General features: G+C 36.9%; 1 protein-coding gene across 2 annotated transcripts; it reads left to right on the forward strand.

Annotated features, from left to right (window-relative positions):
* Positions 1-8,030: 8,030 nt before the first annotated feature.
* LOC138327640 (cytochrome P450 2H1-like) lies at positions 8,031-21,893 on the forward strand. 2 transcript variants are annotated; one of them, XM_069273904.1, is made up of 4 exons: positions 8,031-8,590; positions 18,085-18,594; positions 18,708-19,148; positions 19,766-21,893. In XM_069273904.1, exons 1-4 carry the CDS (start codon positions 8,266-8,268, stop codon positions 19,945-19,947), a joined length of 1,458 nt encoding a protein of 485 aa, XP_069130005.1. In that variant the 5' UTR covers positions 8,031-8,265; the 3' UTR covers positions 19,948-21,893. The 2 variants fall into 2 exon arrangements, with proteins under 2 accessions (XP_069130005.1, XP_069130006.1); XM_069273905.1 differs by lacking the exon at positions 8,031-8,590 and adding an exon at positions 15,722-16,049.
* Positions 21,894-25,345: the final 3,452 nt, after the last annotated feature.

Here is a 25,345-nt window from a genome sequence, read left to right on the forward strand (position 1 = left end):
CCGAACGTATGTTTTTATTAATTTGTTTTATAACAGTTCCCATACTTGTTACTTGAATCTTCACGTGAAATAAAGTTTTGTTTATTTTAGTCAAAACTCAATAAGTGATTATCGAAAAAAAATAATGGTCAAGTTTCATAATGATGGGTTACTGCGTGTTCATGCTTAATTTCCATTCCTCGTAAATATAATTTTAGTTAGTTATATTCGGTTCCATATACTGTGGGGTTACGTTAGTATTCGTATTTCGTAAACTCCGTGCGTAAAGGAACGACCAACTTAACGAAAAATAGACCCTTCGAAATGGCCCATGCGCATAGAAAATTGAGCTCTGCGCAGAATGTTGATACGGCTACCGGTTGGCGTTTAATGGTTCGTTTCAAAAGTATTTTTCTGACAGGTAAGTATTCATAGATAAAAATAATATAAATTTGGAAATCCAGATTGAAAGGAGGGATATCACTTTGGACCATTTTATGGCCACTCAGTGATCAACAAATACTTTGCATGAGTATACCTGAGGGTCAGCTGCATATTGCATGTTCTTCAGAGTGATTTTTCTGAGTTCGTGGTAATTTATGGTGTAAAATGTTAAACGGTAAAAATGAGTTGTTTTCATTGTTTAAGTCCTAATTAAATTAGTTTTAATTGAGTTGAAATAATGCTGTTTTCAGTTTTTGCCTGCAAAGCATGGATTTGTGATATTCAATTCAGAACACAGATGAAAAGTTGAAGAGGTACAATGTAGGTCACAGTGACCTTATTCAGAATTGTTCTATTTTAACATCAAAACGTTATTTATTTTGCGGAAACCCTTCTATTCTACAACGATTTGATAGCTTGGCATGGACTTTTAGTACTGTATGTGAATCTTTACATGACCTGGATAAGATTATTACAACATATGGTAACATAGGATGGGTTATAAGGATAAAGTTGGTCATATTCAATTATTAGTTATCTGTTGACTAAGTAATTGCTAGGTTTTCAATGTTTAAAGCGTGCTTTAATCTCAATTACTAGAGATCATGCAGTTGTTTTATTTTATTTATTTGGTTGGTCTAAAGATTGATCACTTTCGTGGAATTATATCGACTAATTATAAATAGAAAATATTGCTTGACATTGATTTATTGCTACTACTGGGTCGCGACCAGTTACCGTGATTTTTTCAAGGTTTTTTAAGGATTTTGTCAAAACTAACGCACAGAAGGCGTTGAAAATCGACATGAATTCTCTTAAGTCCTAGATACTTCAGTAACAATAGTCGTTGTTTAATTTTGATGATATGTTTTTTGACCATTTATTTTTATCGCTAATTGGTACAGTTAACGATACCAACAGTAGCAGTTACCGTGATTTCAAAATATAAAGGAAATGCCCTTTTAAAAACCTGTTTATTGCACCAAAACTTAGTTTGTGTTTCATCAAAGCGACCAATATCTATTTGATATCTTTTAGTGGAATACTATAATCATAATGTATTGTTATTTTTGTGACTGATCGAAAGCATAACGGCAAAAAAGGACTGTCTGAAGGTGTGTTCGATAGGTGACCAGGGAATCTCTAAAACAGGATTTAGCTCTGGGCAGGAGTAAAATAGACAAACATAGGTGTAGACGAACTAAAACTTACATACGTTCAATAAATACATATAAGTTCACTTTGTTTTGAAAAAAAGTAAACACAAAACGTATGCACCAGGGTAAAACTACCTTCTCTTTTACGATTCTGGCTATCCTTGATCGGGTAACTTGTCGTTATATCTGCATACTTTGACCTACTTTGTTGCAGACGATTTTTGAAAACTACTGACAAACAAAATAAACGATGATTTCATGACAGTTAAGGATTAATATGTCATGGTTTCAAGCTATCCTCCGTTGTGATCGGGTGCTGCAAACTTTGATTACAAAAGGAAAACGTAGGTTTGTTAGCAATATAGGTTGCAAATGAATATTTTAGTTGCATGAACACTTGCATGGCTATCGTATTTCAACTGTTCAAAAAAATCCAAAAATTTGTGCGGGAGATAGTGCGAAGAAATCACGGTAACTGGTACATCACGGTAACTGGTCGCGACCCAGTACAACTTATACAATAAAGTGAAAACGCAAAAGCAAAAGGTTTGGAAGGGAGTTTGCGGGAAATATAAATTAGGTGCAAATATAAGGAAACCCATTTGCAGCAATTTGTTATCAAACTTAAAGATGTTGAAATGAACGATATCGCCTGTGGTTTCCCTATGGAAGCTTTGCCTCCCTCGTAGTTAAGGTTACCTTAAATTTCTATAATGACCGATGCTGTCGATGAAGAGTCCAGTGAGTTGAATATCCATATCCTTTTGCTTCGAATTCCGTTTCCTTTCTAGTTTTCACATGCAAGTGTCACATGATTTCGTAAAAATTTAGGCCCTACCAACTTCCAGTTATTGTTTTCTGGGACACTTTGCTTCCATCCCCGCACACAACATCCTGTCCGCCGCATCTTTACGTCTTGGTCGTTATAATGACGTCATATAATGGTGACGTCACAATTCATTCACGTTCAATTTCATGCCACTTTAGTAGTGAACGCTTCCCCCGGCACTATTGCAAATAGTACTCATGTGTGAAGGCAGTCAGAATCCAGTATACTGTCACGTGATGTATAATGAAATTCAAGATTGTTTTGAGCATAAAATTGAAGATGAGCATCTTTGAGGAGATATACTCATTAACATTTAATCTCATGAAATGTTTCTATACTGAGCGCCGATGAAAACGCAACACTTTATTTTTTCAAAAAAAATGTTTTGTTCATATCAAGCAAATTAATAATGTACAATTTTGAGCTCCTTACCTTTGTATACAATAATGATTCGCATGACTGAACTTGCTCTTGGGTCGTGAAACGGTCGATTGTTGAAAAAGTACCTATCTGCACGTGCACTCGGTATCAATGCGCGCTTGGTCTACCCATTACACGTGCACAGTCTTTGTGGATAGGAAGACTGTTTTCCACATTCAGATTTTGAAAACGCCGTTTAGTTTGGAAACGATGCCACGACTTACGGATACCAAGCGTCACGAAGTAAGGGGTATGTTGGCAGGCGGACTTTCACGGCGTGAAATTGCGCGTAGAATTGGATGTGCGCCTTCTACTATTGTGAGGCTTCATCAGCGGTACGTTCAAACGGGTTCTCTGAATGATAGACCGCGCCCTTGGAGGCAACGCGTAACGTCGGATCGACAGGACCGTTACATCCGGGTCACCCATCTCCGTGACCGCTTCCAAATTGCCTCCCAAACGGCCAGAACAACGACAGGTATCAATGGAAGACGAGTTTCGGTTTCTACTGTCCGCCGACGTTTGCGTAACGCCGGTTTGAAAGCCTGAAGACCCTTCCGTGGGAACACGTTGACATAACGTCGACGTCAAAATCACCTGACGTGGACCCGGAGGCATCGACGTTGGCCGTGCGTCAATGGAGACGCGTACTGTTCACGGATGAATCCCGCTTCCATCTCCGTAATAGTGACGGTAGAATTCGCGTGTGGAGACGACGAGGAGAGCGTTACGTCGATCCGTGCGTCCGCGAATGTGACCGTTGGGGTGGTGACAATGTCATTGTGTGGGGGAGGGATATCTTTCGACCGCAGGGCGCCCCTTGTTATCGTGGACGGAAATCTGATGGCACCGCGTTACATCGACGACGTCCTACAAACTATCGTTGTACCGTTCTTTCGTAATCATCCCGACGTCGACATTCTACAGCAAGACAATGCTCGTGCGCACTCACCAAGGTTGACCACAGACTTCCTCAATCAAAAGATCATTCAAACACTGCCCTGGCCTGCCTTCTCCCCTGACCTCCGATTGAATACTTGTGGAACCAGTTAGGTCAAGCAGTGAAACTACGTCAGCCACAACCGCAAAATCGACGTGAACTTGAAATTGCCCTTTAGGAGGAGTGGAGGAATATTCAGCCAGTTAGAATTCAGCGTCTGGTTCGGTCCATGCCACGTAGGTGTCGTGCTTGTGTGGCGGCAAATGGTGGCCACATCAGATTATGAAAGTATGAAAATGATTTTTTGGGGGGTAGCGTTGAAACGTTTGTCTCATCCCCATTCATGGGCAATCTTTGACTAACTCACTGGTAGGAAACGACTCTCGAAATGTATGACTTTGTAATAAAATAAAGATTTTTTGTCAGTAAAATATTTATTACCATTAAAGTTTATAAAATTTGCATATTGTAACAGTGTTGTGTTTTCATCGGCGCTCAGTATGTTTTCTATTGCCAGTCATATAATAACAACTTGTTTTTGCATAAGTTATATTTTCGATTGCTTACTTGTATCAATCATTTTAATGCTGTAAAATGAGTTATTTGAAAAGACGGTCACACAATGGTACATCCGGGCGGAACCCAAAAGAAGCTTGTTTACATTTTATCATGATAAATGGTACATAAATAGTAGCCCTATTGCATGATTTTGATTTACAATAGCAAACAGCATTTGTTACTATGACAATAGTTGCCTGCACTCATGTCCATGTGGCCATATAATCCTGATTAGCCATGGAAGAGTTTACGGTAGCAAGAGATTTACGAACGTTATCAATGTTTCAACTTTTATTACATAGTATTGTGATGAGATAAAATACGGTAAACAAACGAAATTGTTCAATAATAATAATGATAATAATAGACTTTATTTAAAGTAGATAACACTTTAAGTCAGACTCGTCTTCCAAGTGGTCGACATATATTCAAGACGTGAAAAGTTTTGTTAAAGTCTCTGCAAGTATATCCAAACGCCAACATAACAAGTTACACATTAACTTGATTCATTATAGACACAAAGCGCAGAGTGATTTAAACGCTGACTAAGTTGTAAATCCAAAAGGAGAGGGACGACTGGTTGTCCCATGACGAAGCCCGAAGAAATGATGAAGATAAATAATTGATAGATAATGATACATAGCATCATTATTATTCCGTTTGAGAAGGGGGGAATTACTAAGGTCAATACATTTAATAACTATAGTCACTTTTAGCAAATTATGGAGGATCATTAGATACGGACCATATTTGAAAGATTCTTCAGCAAAAAATCAAATTATAAGACTTTACTCATATTCTGAAAACGATGAGAATCCACGCAAAAATACATATTTTCAAACTTTTGTCCCCTCCTCAGAATGATTGAGAATTTATACAGGCTTCCACATCACCAGCAGAGATGCTGAAACGGAAAAACTATTTCGCTGTACTTTTTCAGCCCGCATTGCCCCGGAGACGACCGGTATATTGAGAAAGATTGTATATCCAAGAAGGCATTCAATCCGCATCACCAAACGAAACAGTGAGGAGGAGAAAACGAAGATTTCGTTAAAACGTCATTTCAAGGGGAAACGGAGGTTGAGAAAGAGATACCTTAGGGGAACTCGTTAAGCTGCATCGACCCGGAAAACATAGGTGATGTAAACACCTAAGCCAATACCTTAAAGCATTAAGAAAAGTATTAAGCACACATCGCCAGGACAAATAGAGATGCTGAAATCAGATAATTTTGGTTATAGCATTAAGCCCACATTGCCAGGAGAATTGCCGAAGTTGTGAATAAGATATAAGTCTGGACTCCATTAAGACCGCATCACAAGTTGTAACACTGTGGCTGTGAAAAAGATAATATGAGATGGGATGAGATGAGATGAGAGCTTGGTTCAGTTGGCTCAGCTCCCCTCGGGCAGCACAGTTTTGCATTTAATCTTTTGGGCGACTCGATTACACGGGTTTGCTCAGTTAAACGAAGTCCAAATCGCCAGGAAAAATAGACAAACTCAAAAAGAGATGTTTTCGAGTAAAATTCGTTCAGCTCTGATCGACAGCAAACGCTCTGAATAAAATGGCATCTTCAGCAGACACAGACAGATTGGGGTTATTATCTGAAACGTGTTAAATCTGCATCTCCAAGAGAAACATTGAGGATGAGAATGTGAAGGAAAGAATCAAAGATACTAAACATGAGATGATTTCGTTGAACTCATTAAGCCCGAATCGACATAATAATTAGGGAGGCTAAATATGAGATGATTTCATGACACTCATCAAGCCAGCATCGCATGAGATATTTCCTGAAATTCCTTAGGACCGCATCACCAGAAGAAATAGAGGTGCTGAGAGTGAGATGATTTCGTTGAACTTTTCCAGGCCGCATTGCTAGGAAAAACGACGATTTTAAAAATAAGATATTTCCTGAAACTCCTGAGGCCGAACCACACGTAAAACACAGAGGTAAAGAGTGAGATGATTTAGTTGAACTTATTCAGCCCGCATTGTCAACGGAAATGACGACCATGTTGTGGATTAGAAATTTGATGGAAATCCTTCAATCCTCAACACCATGCGAGATACATAGGGCTTGGTTTTCTACTATTTTAAAGAAGTCTTTGTCTCCAAGAGAAACATAGTGATTGAGGAAGAGACAATTTAACTCCTTAAGACGTATCGAAAGAATACCTACCGATAAGGTACGTGAATGTGATATTTCTTGAAACTCTTAAGTCAATATCTTTTGGAACTTATTAAGTCCGCATCACCAGTAGAATCAGAGATGTTTGGATATTTCCTGGAACTCCTTAAGCCAATATTCTAGAACCCGATTAAGACCACATTGCCAAGAGAAACAGAGATGTTGAGAGTTAGATGATACTGATGAACTCGTTGAGATCGTATCGAAAAGCAGGAATGTCGATGAACTCATTAAACAATCATTGACAGGGGAAGCATCGATTTTGTGAATAATTTTGTTTTCCTAAACATTTTTAACTTTACTGGTCATAAGAAATGAGTGTGACCACCCAAATGTATCAGAGACAACTTCACTGCTTCTAAACCATGAATATTGTGGACCGCATCCCGTTCGTAGCAAGGAGCGTATAGCCATAAACATTCCAAATGATCAGTCACGAGGCTACTAGGTTGCAGTATCCGCACATGTTCATAACCTGCTTCTACATGTACTGTCAGGATAATACAAGAGCCTACCTAGCGAAGTATTATAAGAAAGCACAGACAATAAGTTGATCGTCTGACAAAAGGTCATATTTCAAAAAGTATATTTTGTCATAGCATATTATTTAATCTGTCAGGATAAACACATAGGGACTAGGACGTAAACGATTTAAAGAAATAGAGAAATAATGTGTCTACGAATAGGAAGTGCCGGTTTAGTCTGCATCCCTGCATATAATCTGATCGTTTACACATGTCTCATGAAATAGGACGGAAATGACATTACGTAACAGTGTTGGGTTTTTTCCCTCTCTCTGCCTCCTTGGTAACAATCAACCACGCTTGCACACACCATTAATACAGCATATACAGGCTAACTAAAGATAACACACAAATACATTACTTTGAAATGTATTTTGTGTATCATTTTGTCTGTCTCTATAGGTACAGAATTTGACACGTTACATATCTCAATAAACAGTTAGGAATCTGATTTTTTATCTTCGCTTATGAATGCCATATTTAATAAAGTTGCTGACTCATCTGTTGGATACACATATATATTATTGAATAATATTCAAACGGTATACCATAAACTACGAACATAAAGTTAGCCAGTACTACATGCGGAAGAGTATAACTAAAATTATGAACAATTATTTTGCGTTAGCAGCTTTGAGGTATTTTGCTAAGTTATCCAATTATTTACTTTTTTTACATGAAAGAGGCATACACATCCACTTTTTAAAGACATTAAGTTATGTGTTACCTAAGCATGTATATTCATAATTCTCATAACATCCACAAATGCAATACATTGTAAGTGGAAAATCCCTATAGCAAGGTGGAGGAATGCCCTGTTTCATTACATTATGTGTGTAATGTAATGTTGGAAAAAAGGGGGAAATAAACATGTCCTGTCCAGAAATCGAACCTGGGTCTCCTGTGTAAATCACAACCCGGAACTATCAATGCACCTTCCATGAGTTCGTTTTGTATTTAGTTGGGCGCCAATGTAGAAGAACATGGAAAATAAGCATGATTCCCGTCGAGTGTCCCGCCCGGATTCCGTCATTATGGAAAAAATCTACGGCTCTGTCGACTGAGCTTAAAAATTGACCTGCTCCTTTTACATATAACCTTCCTGTTAAAGGTAAGGGACGGGATAACGTTATCAGACCTGTTGTAAAGGTCAATTTGTAGAACGGGTTCAGTAAAATCTAGACATCATACACGTTAAATGAACAACATATACAAGCAGTATGGAGGTGGCATCTGTCGTGTTGTCTCTAGTCGTAATCTTCCTAGTGTTATGGTGGAAACAGCAAAATCGTAACCTCCCTCCTGGACCTGGGGGGTTCCCAGGGTTGTCGGGGATAAAACTGATGACGTCGGACAAACTTCCCACCAGAACGTTCCGGAAATTGAGGAAAAAGTACGGAGACATTTTCAGTGTGCAAATAGGAACTCAGCTAATTGTTGTTTTAAATGGTTATGACATGATTAAAGAAGCTCTTGTGAAGAGAGCAGAAGACTTTTCGGACCGTCCTAATACTACACCTAATCGGCTTTTTGTTAAAGGCAGAGGTAATATATTGTCTTGTTAATGATTTATCGTTGGCTAATGTAAACAATTACATCTTTCTCAAAACAAATTTTGTAGCTACTGAAATAAACGTTATTGCAATCGTATCAAGAGATGACTAAGGACTTTACTCGTCCTTATGTGACCATGACTGTGAAAAGGGACGTTAATCAATCAATCAAATGACTTTACTCGTCCTTACGTTATCATGGCTGTTAATAGGACGTTAATTTATCAATAGTTTTTACTCATACTTACATGACCATGGCTGTTAATAGGACGTTAATTTATCAATCAAATGTCTTTACTCGTCCTTACGTTATCATGGCTGTTAATAGGACGTTAATTTATCAATAGATTTACTCATACTTACATGACCATGGCTGTTAATAGGACTTTAATTAATCAATAAATGTCTTTACTCGTAGTTACGTGACCATGGCTGTTAATAGGACGTTAATTTATCAATATTCTTTATTCATACTTACATGACCATGGCTGTTAATAGGACGTTAATTTATCAATAGTTTTTACTCATACTTACATGACCATGGCTGTTAATAGGACGTTGATTTATCAATAGTTTTTACTCATACTTACATGACCATGGCTGTTAATAGGACTTTAATTAATCAATAAATGTCTTTACGCGTCCTTACGTTACCATGGCTGTGAATAGGACGTTAATCTATCGATCGTCTTTACTCATACTTACATGACCATGGCTGTTAATAGGACGTTAATTAATCAATCAAATGTCTATACTCGTCCTTACGTGACCATGGCTGTTAATAGGACGTTAATTAATCAATCAAATGTCTATACTCGTCCTTATGTGACCATGGCTGTTAATAGGACGTTAATTAATCAATCAAATGTCTATACTCGTCCTTACGTGACCATGGCTGTTAATAGGACGTTAATTAATCAATCAAATGTCTATACTCGTCCTTACGTGACCATGGCTGTTAATAGGACGTTAATTAATCAATCAAATGTCTATACTCGTCCTTATGTGACCATGGCTGTTAATAGGACGTTAATTAATCAATCAAATGTCTATACTCGTCCTTACGTGACCATGGCTGTTAATAGGACGTTAATTAATCAATCAAATGTCTATACTCGTCCTTACGTGACCATGGCTGTTAATAGGACGTTAATTAATCAATCAAATGTCTATACTCGTCCTTATGTGACCATGGCTGTTAATAGGACGTTAATTAATCAATCAAATGTCTATACTCGTCCTTATGTGACCATGGCTGTTAATAGGACGTTAATTAATCAATCAAATTCTTTACTCGTCCTTACATGAACATTGCTGTTCCATGTCAGTATATATGTTTGCATCGTCTGTTATCGAAATATGTAAAACCATTTGTGTGTTGGTGCATAGATAATTAGCACTTTTCCAGTACCCAAATGACACATAATCGACGTTACTGTGTCTTAGTTCATATAACCATTCTCTCTGTGAAAAACTAGGATGATGATACACCAGTGCGCTATAAAAATTTCTTATATTAGTTACTTTATCTTACATTCATATTTGTAATACTAAATCGTGCGTCAAATATGTCACGATCACTTGGGCACTGAAAAGTTCTAACTACGTACCAACTACCAAATGGCTATAGATATTTCAATAACAGACGATACAAATATCATGTGTACTTACCATGAACGGGTTTACTTGATACAAATATACCTGAATAGTTATAAATGTGTATGTTAGCGCATTATATCATTAGAGGCGAGCAAGTCGGTAACTTGAGTAAGATTAAGGACAAATATCCACTGTCCACTTTAAAAAACACTTGTTGGCCTTGCCAGGAAAAATAATCCCATTGAAGTTTGGTGAAAAATGAGAACAAGCGTTTCTCAACTGAAATCGATAGAGTGCTTACTCTCATGTCACACGAAAATGTCCATCCGACTCCTACCCTAACAAAACCTCAGTTTGAATTAATTAAAATGGCCGCCACTATTGTGTATTTTGAAATTTCAGGTATTACTAAGTGACATTCAAGCACGACTTAAAGAGCTATTTTAACTAATTTAAGGATGACAAACCGGTTGGTGATACTTTTGAAATCGTTAGATGTCTGAAGTAAGCTTTATTTTATTAAAAACGAAATCTTAATTCACACAAATCTGTCGAATAAATGTAAAACAAGTTATGAACTCCGACACGTTACTGATGTTGAGCATTACAAAGACTCATTAAGCTTAATTAATACTTACTGAAATGATTGTGTTTACAAGGAAAAATGAATTTACAACGCACAACAACGGCCAAGAACAATCCTATACAAACTTACGTTGTCATAACCTAGGTCAGATGATCTAAAATGACATAAATCAGTTAATATCAAACGCTTTTGGTTATCCTGATATTAGTTAGATTAGACATTTCCATCATATTTCCTGCCAAACAGTTCCAATAATATGCATATATCAACATTAAACATTTTGTTATGGCGGCCATGTTGGCTTTAAACCGGAAACGAGGTTTGCTATGAGGGGATTCGGGTGGACTTTATGAGGTTTGGTGTACCTTAACTTAACCCAAACAGTTGAGAAACTTTTGTTAACATTTTCGGTCACATTTAAGTTGCTTATTGTATGCCCTATCTAGCCTTGATCCCTGGCTAACTAAATTTTGTGTTGGTCGGTAACAATTAAAAACAAATTCATTCACTAGATTTGATTTCTCCCGTGATACGACTGCAGTAAACATTATTCTAGTAGCAACAAAAAAGTCTCATGAAAATTGTTTGATTGTCTAATGTGTGTAAATAACCTTTATGTTTAAAGGATAATGATTCAGTACGCAGTGAAACACGTCCAACACTGATTGGCGTCCTTACTGAAACTTCATTTTTTAATTAAGGCAGTTGTCAATTTCACCCATTGGATTTATATTTCAGCATAAAGATAGATAAGGCATGAAAAATAACTGCGTGTGGCGAAAATAGGCCTTACCCTACATGTCATGTGTAACACATGTGCTTCGCTGTACGTGTGTTGTTATTGTTAACGTTGGGCAGACGCTTCATTGTCGGGGCAGTATACAGTGTAAGCGTTTCGGTGAATACCTCTTATACGTTGGTTAAACCCGAGAAGTTCCGAGATTAATACGATGATTGCCGCTAGGGGCGCTGCTTTCTCTCGCAGTATGAAAAGGAGCGCTAGGCTCGGTTTAGCTGCGATGACGTAGCTCTGAACGACGGACGGAAGATTTCTGACAGATGGTCGTCGTCAGAGCTACGATTCCGTCCCATTGCCCGTAGTGTTGCAAAACATCCAGCGGTGAAAATGTTGCATTTCATGTGTGTCATGTAATTTTTTAATTAAATTCAACAATATCAAACATTTTTAACATAAAATGATTATTTATTTACCCACCTCCTTGTCAAAATTATGTTTTGAAGCACTTTTGAATGGCTCGCATCTCCGACACGGCTCACTTGGCCGCCATGATGCTTCTCGTTAGAAAGTCTCGCGCTCCAAATATGGCACCTAGTAACATAAATGGAATGACCTACAAATTTTCACTACGAAAGAAATAAATGTTACAAAGTTTTTAACATGAACCTTAAAAATTCTTTTTTGCTTAATTCTTAATAATACTTACATTTGTTCAGTTTCACCATATTTATTCTTAGTTTGTTGGCTTTTTAAAACTTTGAAACATATTTGTTTCATTTCGTCACGGTTTCCGGTAAATCAAACATGGCGGCGTATTAGAACAGACTTATACATGTGTTGTGTTTGCCGTCGATTTTACCACTAATAGTTGATGAAAGATTATAATCGAAAGGTTTGTGAATTGAATATTGATCATAGTTGTCAGAACAATACAGTTACATAAGGATAATACCCGAAAAATATATTTTTATCAGTCTCAAAGTGCCCGATGTGGATCACATCGGGGCTTGCAACACTAGCGGCAACGGGGTGGAATTCATACCCTGCCGGGAACGGAGTGGAGGCAGGGTATGATTATTCGTTCTAGGCTCGGTTATAACCGGAACAAGGACGTCAAGCCCCATCAATCAATCAATTGTTCACCTTTTGGTCCTGAACGTCGAGCTGTTAACATCGACAAGGTAGTAGGTATTGGCACTGAAAGATAGAAGTGGCTAAATAAGTCTTGCCTTGATCAGCGTCATACCGAGCGATGGGACCAGTAGTCGTATTGTATAGCTGTTGAGGTTAGAGCTTTGCAGCTCCTAGCTATACGTAGGTTCGACTACAGGTCGCGAGTAACTCACAACATCTGCTCACGGCCACTAGCTAGGTAGTCGTGAACACTCACGACATAGGTAGTCGTGAGTAGGGCTGGTAACAGCTATCTGTGTTAGTGTTGGCGACACGCTCGCAGTCAGCGGGCTACGTGTGTCTTTAACGACAAGCAGTCATTATGTTGTAGCGATCAGCACTGAGTGTGTTGCGCTCTATTGTTATAGGAGTTGTCTTCCGTCATCTAGTTCATTGTAGTACAGAGAGGTACTCTGTCATATTGTGCTTATAACGTGTATTGTACATAGAACATTGACTAGTGTTGCTGGTTGTAACCTAGCTTATCTGTATATATTGGCTGCTTTAGTATAGTTGGTAATTCATAATAGGGACCCAAGTATATCTTGGTAACAACCCCCGCCCGGTACGTTACATGCGTTTAGTTATGTATTACGTGTTAAAATATATATTCAAGAACTCTCTCCCCCTTCAACGTCCGCATACGCATCCTATGAAGTTGAAGGAAACCATGATTATTATCCCATGTATGCATAGTACTCTAACCTTTCTCTTAAAGTTTATCTGTCGAGGTTAAGTTGTGGAACGTTCCGTAAACACTTGGAAGGTTTAATTATGGAACACACCGCACCATTCACTTAGGTTTTCTGAATATCACAACATATTCCAGCGGTATGTAGGTGGTATCTTGTCTCTAGTTGTAGCCTAATATTCTTCGTGTTATGACGGAGACAGCGAAATAGTGACCTCCCTCCTGGACCAGGAAAAATGCCAGGGTTTTCGGTGATGAACGTCCGACAAATTACCTACCAGACTTTTCCGGAAATTGAGGAAAAAGTACGGAGACAGTTTCAGTGTGCAAATAGGAACTCCGCTAACTTTTGTTTTAAATGGTTATGATATGATTAAAGAAGCTTTTGGAGAGAGCAGAAGACTTTTCGGCCATTTTTTTTTACATTTCTACATATATAATCGAATGCATGATAAAGGCAAAGGTAAAATATTGCGCCGGATCTATAATCGATAACATGGACATGGAATAGGTGTCGTTACTCCAACTCAATTCAATTTGTTTATCACGTTTGTTATAATAAATAAATGTCTTTTCTAACAATCAACTTTGATAAGCATTCAAACAGGTATATTAAAAAGTAGCGAGAATGGACATAATATCATTCATGTTACCCATTACGCTATTCAACTTTGATAACTATAAATATATGTCAAATATACCCTTTGATAGACATAAATCTTTCTTAATTCTGAAGATTTTGGATATTCAACATGTAGTCAGAATTGAAATTCATCCTCAATTTGGCCTTCCTTATAGTTTATATAGAGTCTATTATTTCTACCATTTCCATCTTGCAGCGTCTATATTCAGATAATAGTATAATTCAGAATACAACATCGCATAACATGTAGATTTGTTAACGCCGAATATATATTTACAACATTCTACATGAATCTGTTCTATCACATCGCAATTGAATTTCATCTACCTATTTTTGTCAAAAAACCCAAGTGACCGACGTTCTAGTGTTATATTTGCATCATTATATGCTTATACAATATGAGGTAAAACCGTTCACGGTCAGCATAACTGATGACGTCACAAACACAGCTTGATGACTATGTGATGTCACTGTATCAGAGTACATGCTCGGCGAAAAACTAGGAACACGAAAAACATGTGCCCAATTCAAATTGTAAATTCGTTGTACCTGTTACGAGTTCAATACTGTGAACATGAGGAGATCCTGTTTCATACTTGTAATTCTAAATGTTATATGTTATATCGCTGAGCACTATCTCGCTACATAGAACCCAACCGCACATGAACAGTAACAAATACACTGTAAGAAGATTATTTACGTTTTCTTCAAATGAAAATATTTAACCTTGACCAGATGAATAACAGATATCGCCAATTCAGAAAATTCCAAAAGTCAACATTTTTTCGATCGTTTTGAAATAAGAATATAAGACACTGGCAATTCAATCAGATATTTGATATTTATAACACACTTGTATACGTCATTTATGTCTGTGATGAAAACAATAAATCTTTTTTTTCCTGCTTGATCACGACATACTCTTATAACAACATAGTCTAGAAATTGTTTCGCCCAGAGTGAGGCACAACAAATTACAGTCATATATGTGAATACATGTCTATATAGAGGTGACAGTTGTTCATTAAGTTGATCAAACTTTAGCGAGTGTCTTTTAAAAATTTGAAAATTAACTAAAGAGAGTTTAAATAAACATGATAAACAACAGTCACGCGTTTGGGAACTTATTCATACCATAACTGTAACTCTATATTTATACTGTGCATGGTGACTATTTTCTCGTCTTTATTAAGGGAAACTTACCACCATACAATATGTAGTGATATCTTTCCGCCATTAGCTATTGTGCCTAAATAGAGAGTCAAGATTCTATTATTTGATACTTTGAACTACCTGTTAAACAGTAAATGCAATGCTATTTTTAAAAAAAATGCGCTATGATAAGTAGCCCAAACACTGGAGTGTGTAAACATATATCACATGGTTTTTCCATCGTGAAACATGAATAGTTATGGGATAAATATACATTAACATTTCAGCATTATGAAAACACCTATTGTTTTAGACAACTGCGTGTTAGTGTGCACCTGGATTTTTAACACCAGCAAGGGTCTATCAGGTAACAAATAAATACATATTCACCTTTACCAAATACCAGCGGTCGACTTCTCTGACATAACATATACAAAGTTCTGCTAAATAATACAGCATGTTAAAAATGGGATAGACGTTCTTCGTGCGAAACCATTCGCTTCGCCTGGTACCTATATCCGAAAGGTAAATACAAGTCGATACCATTAGCCAGGTGAGATGGATGTGTTGGCGATCTCCCTGTTGGTTTCTGTGATTGCACTAATTCTGATATTGAATACGAAACGCCTTAACCTGCCACCAGGTCCAGGAGGTGTACCGGGGTTATCGGGAATAAAGACAATGAGGTCAGACAAAATACCGATGACAACTTTTCGGAAACTGCGGAAGATGTATGGAGATATTTTAAGCGTTCGAGTAGGGACACAGCTGATCGATCGTTGTCCTCAATGGTTATAAGGTCATCAAAGAAGGGCTGACGAATTCTCAGATAGACCAATGCAGTATATTATCCGTGTATTTACCAAAGGTAGAGGTATTTACACACTGAAATAGAGGTCGTGAAAAGTATTTATCAACCAAGGTCAGTGGATTTATGTGTATCATCATGAAACCACTTCATTGTTTAACAGCCATCATATAATATCATTTATTTCAATGTATACCTAATACAATAGCATCTTTAAAAATGAAAATATGTGTAAAAATATCATAACAGCCACAGGTTTTGTATTCTATAGTCAGAGACAAGCACTTATATATGTGTAACCCTGGTCAATACTACCCGCAATATACCGCTCGGTTAGATAGAACTTCTCTTTGGCATGATCGTTTGAGCGTCAGACTAATAATCCAGAGGTCTCGAGTTCGATCCTTGGCAGAGGCAGGTATTAAAGTTATTGTAAATCCTGCACCCTGTTATATTGCGCTTATGTAAGGACTCGGGAATGATAATTCACGATACTTGCGAAGGAATCGTTGTGACCCCTGGAAACCCGAGACGAAGTTGTTTCCTGGAGAGGGAGTATGTAACCGTGGTCAATACTAGCCGCAATATTCCGCTCGGCTAGAGAGAACTTCCCTTTGAGCGTCAGACTAATAATCCAGAGGTCCCGCGTTCGATCCCTGTCTGAGGCAGGTGTTAAATTTATTGTTAATCCTGCACCCTGTTACATATGTATAATTAATACAGTGTCTATATAACTAAAAACATAAAGCATGTGATTACAGCTACTTTAAATATAAGCATCATTTTAAAAAACTAAGATTTTGCTTATAATGAGCATTTTCATAGGCTTAAATTTTAATTCATAAATCCATAAAGGAAAAATGAAGTTGCCGTTTGTAACGTCAATTTTGAATGGTTTATATAACGGCATAATGGTTCATAGAGTAAAAACGAGTCCAAAAATGAATTTTGAAGACAATATCTACTGTAAATTAATTTTGATATATTTTAAATAATGAAGATACAACACAAAACCTGCATTATAATCTTATCACAAACCGCTTCGGATTTTATTTAGACTACACTCAGATGTTTATGTCTCAAGTAATATTTTCAAGTTAATTCTTAAATGATTCATTTTTGCCTTTAACCAGCAGTTTCATTGGTTATTCATTTGGCTATGATAACGGCGTAATGATTTCCATAGAAGTTTTTTTAAAAGGTAATGGTTACTAAAGCGAAATGCAAAATTGTACTGAATTAAATATATGTTTTTATGTTATAGATATATAACACAAAAATCTGAGCGTCCTCTCATCATAAACCGCTTCGTGGTTTATTAAGAGTACACTCCGGTTTTCTGTGTTTTCTCTGGGGTCCAATTTTTTATGATTAGATTACCATCACATGCTACATGAGTCCAACTTCTTTATATTCAATTTAGTTTTACTTTCAAGGTCGGCGATCAAGCCAAGCCTTCACACCTAAATTTGTTCCTTAACATTCCGTTGACACAAATCTGTCAAGAAGTTGTACAATCTGATATAAATATTCTAATCGCTTAAAGACTGCGGTTTAAACCTTTCTAAGCTGATGTCTGGTTCTGCATTTTGCATCTTCACATGTCAAGACAAGATGATTCATTACACTCCTCACTGGCCTTGACAGAATCCGCCGCTTTTTACGTTTCTTTACTGCTGCCATGTGGTAGCAAACATTTTCACTACAGTCCCGTTACTGGGCGATGACGTAAATTTTAACCAATCATAACGCTCGTTTCTTTCTTGAGGGTCGCTAATTTTAGCGCTACTTTCGCTTTCAGACAGCCGCGCTGTTGAATTGTAATGGGCGCTCTGATTGTGCTGTCGATTCTCACCGCAGCCAATCAACGCGCGGGTTTCCCAGGCAATGTAAAAGCGGATCATGAGGCCAAGGGATCATCGACGTATGTCGGTATCGCTTGGAAGTTGAAGGTGGTATTTTGTAGACTGTTTTTTGTGTGTTCGATGTATTATTAAAACTGTACAATGAAGATATGATTGGGTTAAATGTCAATTGTTTTAATCGATATCTCTTTGATTTGTTTCTTTTTCAAAAGTCATGTCAATCTTTTCAGGTTTACTTGCAAGTTCGGGAGAACACTGGAAACAATCACGCACCTTCTCCTTAACGGCCCTTAGGGAATTTGGATTCGGAAAGAAATCACTTGAATCCAAAATCAAGGAAGAAGTGGATGTATTTTTGGATGTTATTGGCCAACAGAATGGAAAACCATTTGACATCAATGCCCTTGCGCATTCGAGCGTGTCTAATGTTATATGTAGTATCGTATTTGGACAACGGTTTGATCACGACGACAAGGATTTTAAGTGGCTGCTAAGTAAGATAGATCTACAGTCAGCCAGTCCGACAAGTCTTGTGAACACGTTCCCAGTACTACGATTCCTGCCGGGGGATTTCTTTGGAATTAAGACATTTCTTAACAACCTGACTGAACTAAGGGGATATTTCCATACGTCAGTAGATAAGCACAAAAAGGTGTTTGATTCTAACTCGCCTCAAGATTTAATTGATGCTTTCATCAAAGAACGACCGAAGCATGATGGGGACGATCCAGTTTTCAAATGTAAGTACCCGTATTGTGATTACTTTAACTTTAATCACATCAAGTTTTGTATTACGTAACCAATCATTCAGGATAATTATTATATTATATCACACGTTTTCACGATGTTTTAGATGATAACCTAGACTTCATAATCCTCCATCTGTTTGTGGCGGGAACGGAAACAACTACAACAACCATTCGCTGGTCCATCGTCTATCTACTCCGAAACCCGGAGATACAAGTTCGACTGTTCCGGGAGATAGAATCCGTGGTCGGTGTGTCCAGGTTACCGACAGTTGCAGACAGACCAAACCTACACTACTGTGAAGCCTTTATCACAGAAGTCCTCCGCCGGTGTAATATAGTCCCTCTGTCTGTACCTCACGGAGCCCTGAAAGACATAGATTTCAGAGGATACAGAATCCCTAAGGGCTGTACGATTCTACCCAATCTGGATTCTATCTTAAGCGACCCGGAGCTTTTCCCAAACCCGGATAAATTTGACCCAAACAGATTTTTAGATGCTGAAGGCAAATTCTGTGGCGCTGAAAAAGTCGTTGCTTTTTCCCTTGGTTAGTATTCCATGATTTATAATCATGTTATATTATAAAAGTATCACTATTGATGTATTCTTCGGAATGAGAACATTTACATTCTCAATACTAGTAGTGTTATGGTAATGAGGATCAATATAAGTATATTATAAAACTTATTCTGATTAACGTACCATATCGATAAAACATGGCAATCAATGCAGCAAGCATATTATATAATATTACTTAATTACAAATGTATCGGTAATAAAATGTAGTTCATGTAAATTCGGGTCATTTATAATATAACGTTGTTTTTTTCTGAGTTCTGGATAATTTCACAAGTAAAATATTTGAGGGTCTCAGTGCTATTTCAAATTATTGGTGTGATTTTTAAGCTCAAATTTGTAATTTCAGCTAAATAGGTCAAACAATTACCAGCAATTGATCACATTTTCCAAGTTTTAAATTATTAAAATTTTGTCACCGCATCAATTCAAATTTCTGTAACAACAATCCATCAAGCAGTCCTTTATACTTACATACGCATTCGAACATTGTTTTCATATACTCGTTAATACAGTAACTTTACCTCCATTATTTATTCAATAAATCTGTTCAAAATCTATCCATTGAATGCCTGTCTATATCTCTAGGGAGAAGAGTGTGTCTAGGGGAGGCTCTGGCGAGGATGGAGATGTTCCTTTTCCTGACCTCCTTTGTCCAGAGGTATGAAGTGGTGCCTGTCGACCGGGATGACCTTCCCTCTGAGGAGGGTATTTTCGGAATCACCTACGGTCCGCACCCGTACAAATTCCGGGCTATACCGAGAGGCTGACACGGCGACTGAGTGTAGCCAGCTTGAAAACATTCACCAATTATGTTAGTATGATTGTGGAATAGAAATTCCGTAACAAATCAAATTAATCAGCGTTCGAAACTCACGCCTGTCCGTCTGTCGTGACCGACAACTTTATAGACGGGCAGACAATTTTTGGCATGTAGCTGGTTCTTTGACCTACAACATTTGGTCAAGATATACAAAACAAAATATAACAGTAGAATTGTAGAGACAATTATTTTTCCTAATATTCTGGTTTTCAGCCGACTTTGTTGAGAGCGCACGATACTCATCCGAATATGCAGATACATTTTGTTACTATTACTTGTTAGTAAAACTATTAATTTGTTCAACATATTTATAGTTATATAAATGTATAAACTACAATGTACAAGGATGAAGGATGAATTGCAACTTTGTTAGGATCCGTAACTTTCAGTCAGGACAAATAACCTCTGGTGGCAGTCGGTTTTTATGACCAGTAGGGAAAATCCTTAAATGATAGCAATACACCATGAAATTAACATCACCTTCATAAACGTTGGTATTGTTTTCTTAAGCAGCTATAATATGTATTTGGAAATTTATTAATCATTCTCACTAGAACGTATTAAACGGAAATGATAATTACACATCGAACATAAAAACATCTGAAATGGACCCGTCTTTATACATTATGTCGTTTCGTAGTAAACCAAGACACTTGTATTTGTTCTCGTGCTTAAACATTATTGTTAACGATAAAGGAGATCAATGAGAAATTTTATCGTGTTTTAAAGTGAATAGTCGGGCAAAAGACGACTTTTTAAAGTCGGTAGAAATGGTGTTAAGATATGCAGTATAATTTCTTAAATAGAAATAAAATAGAAAAATAAAATTCAACCAAAATCGCTCTGAATGCGAAGAAATTTATTCATGTTATAGGAATCCTGAAACGTCCTCCCAGCTGGCTATGTCTGTGTTCATATTTTGGAGTTGAATGAATTTATTTTAGAACTGTACTTAATTTACACATGGTTTTTCCATAGTTTCAATGGTCAAAAATAGACAATATAAGCAGACGTTGACCAGCGTTTTGATAATCTATTAACCACCACAACTGATTTGCGTGATTCACAGTTTACATATACCACGCGTGATATACACTCATTTCTACCACAGTAGGTGCTGTGATTCAACTCTCAAAGTATCAAATAATTAATTCAGCTGTTGATTAACAATTTGTCTGATGGAATTTTAACCTTCCGGTGATTGAAACATCACGCAGTCCTGCTAAAACGTGACGTCACATTTGCTGGGATGACATAATTTAACTGTGCTCTGACTGCCATTTTAGGAATAAATGTGTGTGGAACGTGTCATAGTATAGAAACCTGTAAAATGTTCTATACATGGCAAAAATCGACCCGAAATACGTATACTATACAATACTAAATAATGTCTTGTACGATGATCGTACTGATAAATTCGTCGTCAAAGCATCAGCTTACACAAGGGGGTTATTACCACCATACTATCAATGACCCGTCCAGGGTTTTACTGTTCTCATGTCGATACTGTGAGGCCATACAAATACAATATATATTGTATTATGAAGTCAATCTCACTTAATATCAACTATCGACGTACCCGTTTAAATAACACTAATGGATTTCTTCACAGGCGTTTGGTATTTCTCTGTCGGGCAGAAATACATCAGTTACAGATATCAATCGGTATTGTCTTACATGTTGTTAAACACATTATTCTTACCTTTGTGACGAACATGTGATGGTGGTGTCTTAATACTGCTTACCTTCTATTTTTCATGTCTGTTTTCTTTAATTGTTTCAAGCAGTTAGCTCATCGATCTTAGTCTCCCAGCTCTAAAACCAGAAATCGCTTTTCAATGAATTTTACATTTAAGCTTGAAAGTTTTATAAAGTAAAGACATATCAAACAGACTAATGTTATCAAGTGTTGTTAATAAATCAATGTTAATGGGGAATGATTCTCCTTCACATTTAGAAAAGTAAATCTCGCACATTTGTTAAAATCTCATGAATGATCCTTTAATGTTTTGAAAATTAAAGTTTTTTGTACAAATGTGTAAACGACGTGTTGAAAGGGGATTTCCGATATTTTCTGGAACTCTGTATAACATTTGTATATATATTGTAATGAAATAGATATTATTTTGAAAGAGACTTGGGGAATATTCATCAAAATGTGACCATTGATACAATTTTGTGTTTCTTAACACTTTCTACTTAATTAACCATACGGAATGAGTGTGACCGCCCAAAAGTAGCAGAGGCGGCTTAACTACTTCTAAACCATGGACTTCGTTGATATAAAAGACTGCATCCAGTTCATAGAAAGGAGCCTATGACCCTAAACAGTCCAAATGATCAGGTCACGAAGCTACTAGGTTGTAGCATCCGCACATCTTTATAACCTCCTTCGACAATACAATAGGGTAATGCTACCATCAAGAGACAACCTAGCGAAGTATTGAAAGGAATCACAGACAAGAATTTCATCGTCTGACAAAAGGTCATATTTGAACAAGTATATAGCATATTGTTTCATCCGTCAGGAGAAACCCATAGGGACTGAGACGTACCCAGTAGACACACGATGTCGCTACAATGTTGTGAGGACGTCACACTGTAACGTTACATTTTGGTTGTCGGAGGGTTGTCAGTGACGTCACACTGTAACGTTACATTTTGGTTGTCGGAGGGTTGTCAGTGACGTCATTTCTGACATTGTCGCAACATTGTCATACAACATTATCCCAATGTATCATGACATTACCACACTTTTCCTGGCATGGTCCCAACATATCCCGACATTTATACAAAACTTCCTTTACACGGTATAAGGAATAATGTATGATTTACAACACTCTCTATATCCAGTATATTCTGGTAATCCGATACAATCAAAGCTTTCAAAATGGAAGTAAAACCTCAAAATAACAAAATAATGCCAAATCTTTCATTGCACATTAATTAATTTAGTTATTTTGTCATCCTTCTGAAATGATATTGCCTTATTTTTAAGGACAAACAAGATGTCTATTCGTTTCGATTCCTTCAACTTAATTCCTCCTGTCGCCACTTCCGTCTGTCAGGCACGTATTTTAAACCAGCCCTATGGCAGCCTCTGCAGCCACATCTTTTGATAAAAACGACAAATTTTACATTGCAAAGTATAATAATGTAATTAAGTTAATGTCATGCGCAACCTAATATAATCATCAATGTAACTTAAGATAAAGATTGAGGTAATCACGCAGGTAAACACTATACATATCATACGTGTATGAAAAAGATCTTTTTCATATTGTTTGGTTTAAACTTGTGTTCCTACAAGCAATTTTTCTACAAACAGTTTTCAATGATTTTAATCTTACATACATACATATATATATTTTCATATAGCGTATATTGAGTCCAATAATAATGCTGTCACAATGGATACGTATCCGCAATGGAGTTAACTCTGTATTATGCAAATACGGCATGTATATGTACAGGTATCTATACAAAACACTAGGACTAATGATTTTACTTTTCACTACAATACATAGGTTTAAAGGCTCGAAAGCTCTTTAGCCATTCTTGTCTTTCAGGCTAAAGAGGGTCATTACTACATGTGTCCTCAATCTGTTTGAAAATGAAAGGAATAATAATATTATACCTTACCGCATGAATTTGAGATATATTACTTTTATGACGGTAAAATGTAATGACTACATATAAACTGAACCCCAAATCTCTTGATGCTATTTACTCTTCGGGCGTTACTTTAGCTTACTTACTTATTGAGGATCATTCTGACATTTTTTTAATTTGTGTTACCTCCCATGCGAGTAAGGGCTCCAGTTTTATTACAATTGAATTTAATACAATTTATTATTTAATGTATCAAAAATACAAAGTGGATTTTAAAAAGAAGACAGCATCTATGCCAGAACTATAATCACATGGGATAGCATTTATTAACTAACTACATGCCCAGTACTCTAAACAGGAAAGCAGTGCTAGTTACAATGTCGTTTCAAGAGCCAAACTTACGTTTATCCATATTGGATTCTAATAATCAAACTTAATTGTAACAAATTATTAACTATTTTTTACCTTCATCGGGGTAACAAAAACATTTTGTTTGCAAACTTTTGTGAGAATCCGCTACGCGGACTCACTTGGTTTGCAAACAAAATTTCTTTCATACCCCGAATTTAAATATCCAGCAGAAACAGAGAGATTGAGAAAGAGAGTCTGCACCTCCAACAGAAACAGAGAGATTGATAAAGAGAGTCCTCACCTCCAACAGAAACAGAGAAGATGACAAAGAGAAGATTCCGTAGGTCTTGTAAATACGGCATATCCAATAGAAGCTACATCGATGTTGTGAATGAGATATTTCCTGAAACTCATAATCCAATATCTTTTGGACACCGTTTAGCGCGCATCGTCAAAAGAATCAGAGATGCTGAAAATGAGATAATTTCGTTGACCTCATTAAGCCCGAATTGACATAATAATTAGGTGGGCTAAACCTGAAATGATTTCATAACACTCATTACGCCCGCATCACCGGGAGAAACAGGTTTGACATAAATGAGATATTTCTTGAAACTCCTTAAGACCACATAACATGCAGAAACAGAGAGCTTGAGAATGAGATAATATTAAATGAGGTTAAGTTGGCTGGGTAGCACAGTGATCGGGTGGTGTTGTGGTTAAGCCACTCGCCTTTCACCTAGCCGACCAGGGTTCTATCCTCGGCACGTTCGTGAAAAGGTCAGGGGTCACCTATCCGATTACGTGGGATTTCTCCGGGCACTTCGGTTTCCCCCCACACTAAGAACCCTCGCGCGCTTTCATCCGGGCCATTGAAAGTGATTTGTTATTAAGTAGTATAACTTGTTTCGCAATCGATGTAAAATATATAAAGTTTGTTTATATAGAGAGATGCTGAGAGTGAAATGCTTTAGTGAAACTTTGCATTGCTAGGAAAAATATGTTCTTGAAAACGGAATTAATAAGGACCAGTCATGGTTACTTGCAGGGAAGTACAATGGAGAAAATACCTTACTTTTATGTATGACGTTAAGCAGTATAAAGAAAACAATGGAATTCCAGATATGGTTTTAATGGTGGATTTTGAAGAAAAAAAAGCATTTGATTCGGTTTCATGGGAATTTATTGATAAAGTGCTTCGGTGATTTTCATTACTAGGGAATCTAAATGCAAATTCTTATTTATCATATCGAGACAATGCAGAGAAAGTGTTTGTGATTTAAATAATATTTAAGTCATATGTAAAAGTCATCATTTTAACTTGCCCAGCAATATGTAGTATTTATATATGAAAGTATAGTGTACATACAAATTTTAACCAT

Source organism: Argopecten irradians, chromosome 7, assembly GCF_041381155.1.
Source record: "Argopecten irradians isolate NY chromosome 7, Ai_NY, whole genome shotgun sequence".
Lineage (NCBI taxonomy): Eukaryota > Metazoa > Mollusca > Bivalvia > Pectinida > Pectinidae > Argopecten > Argopecten irradians.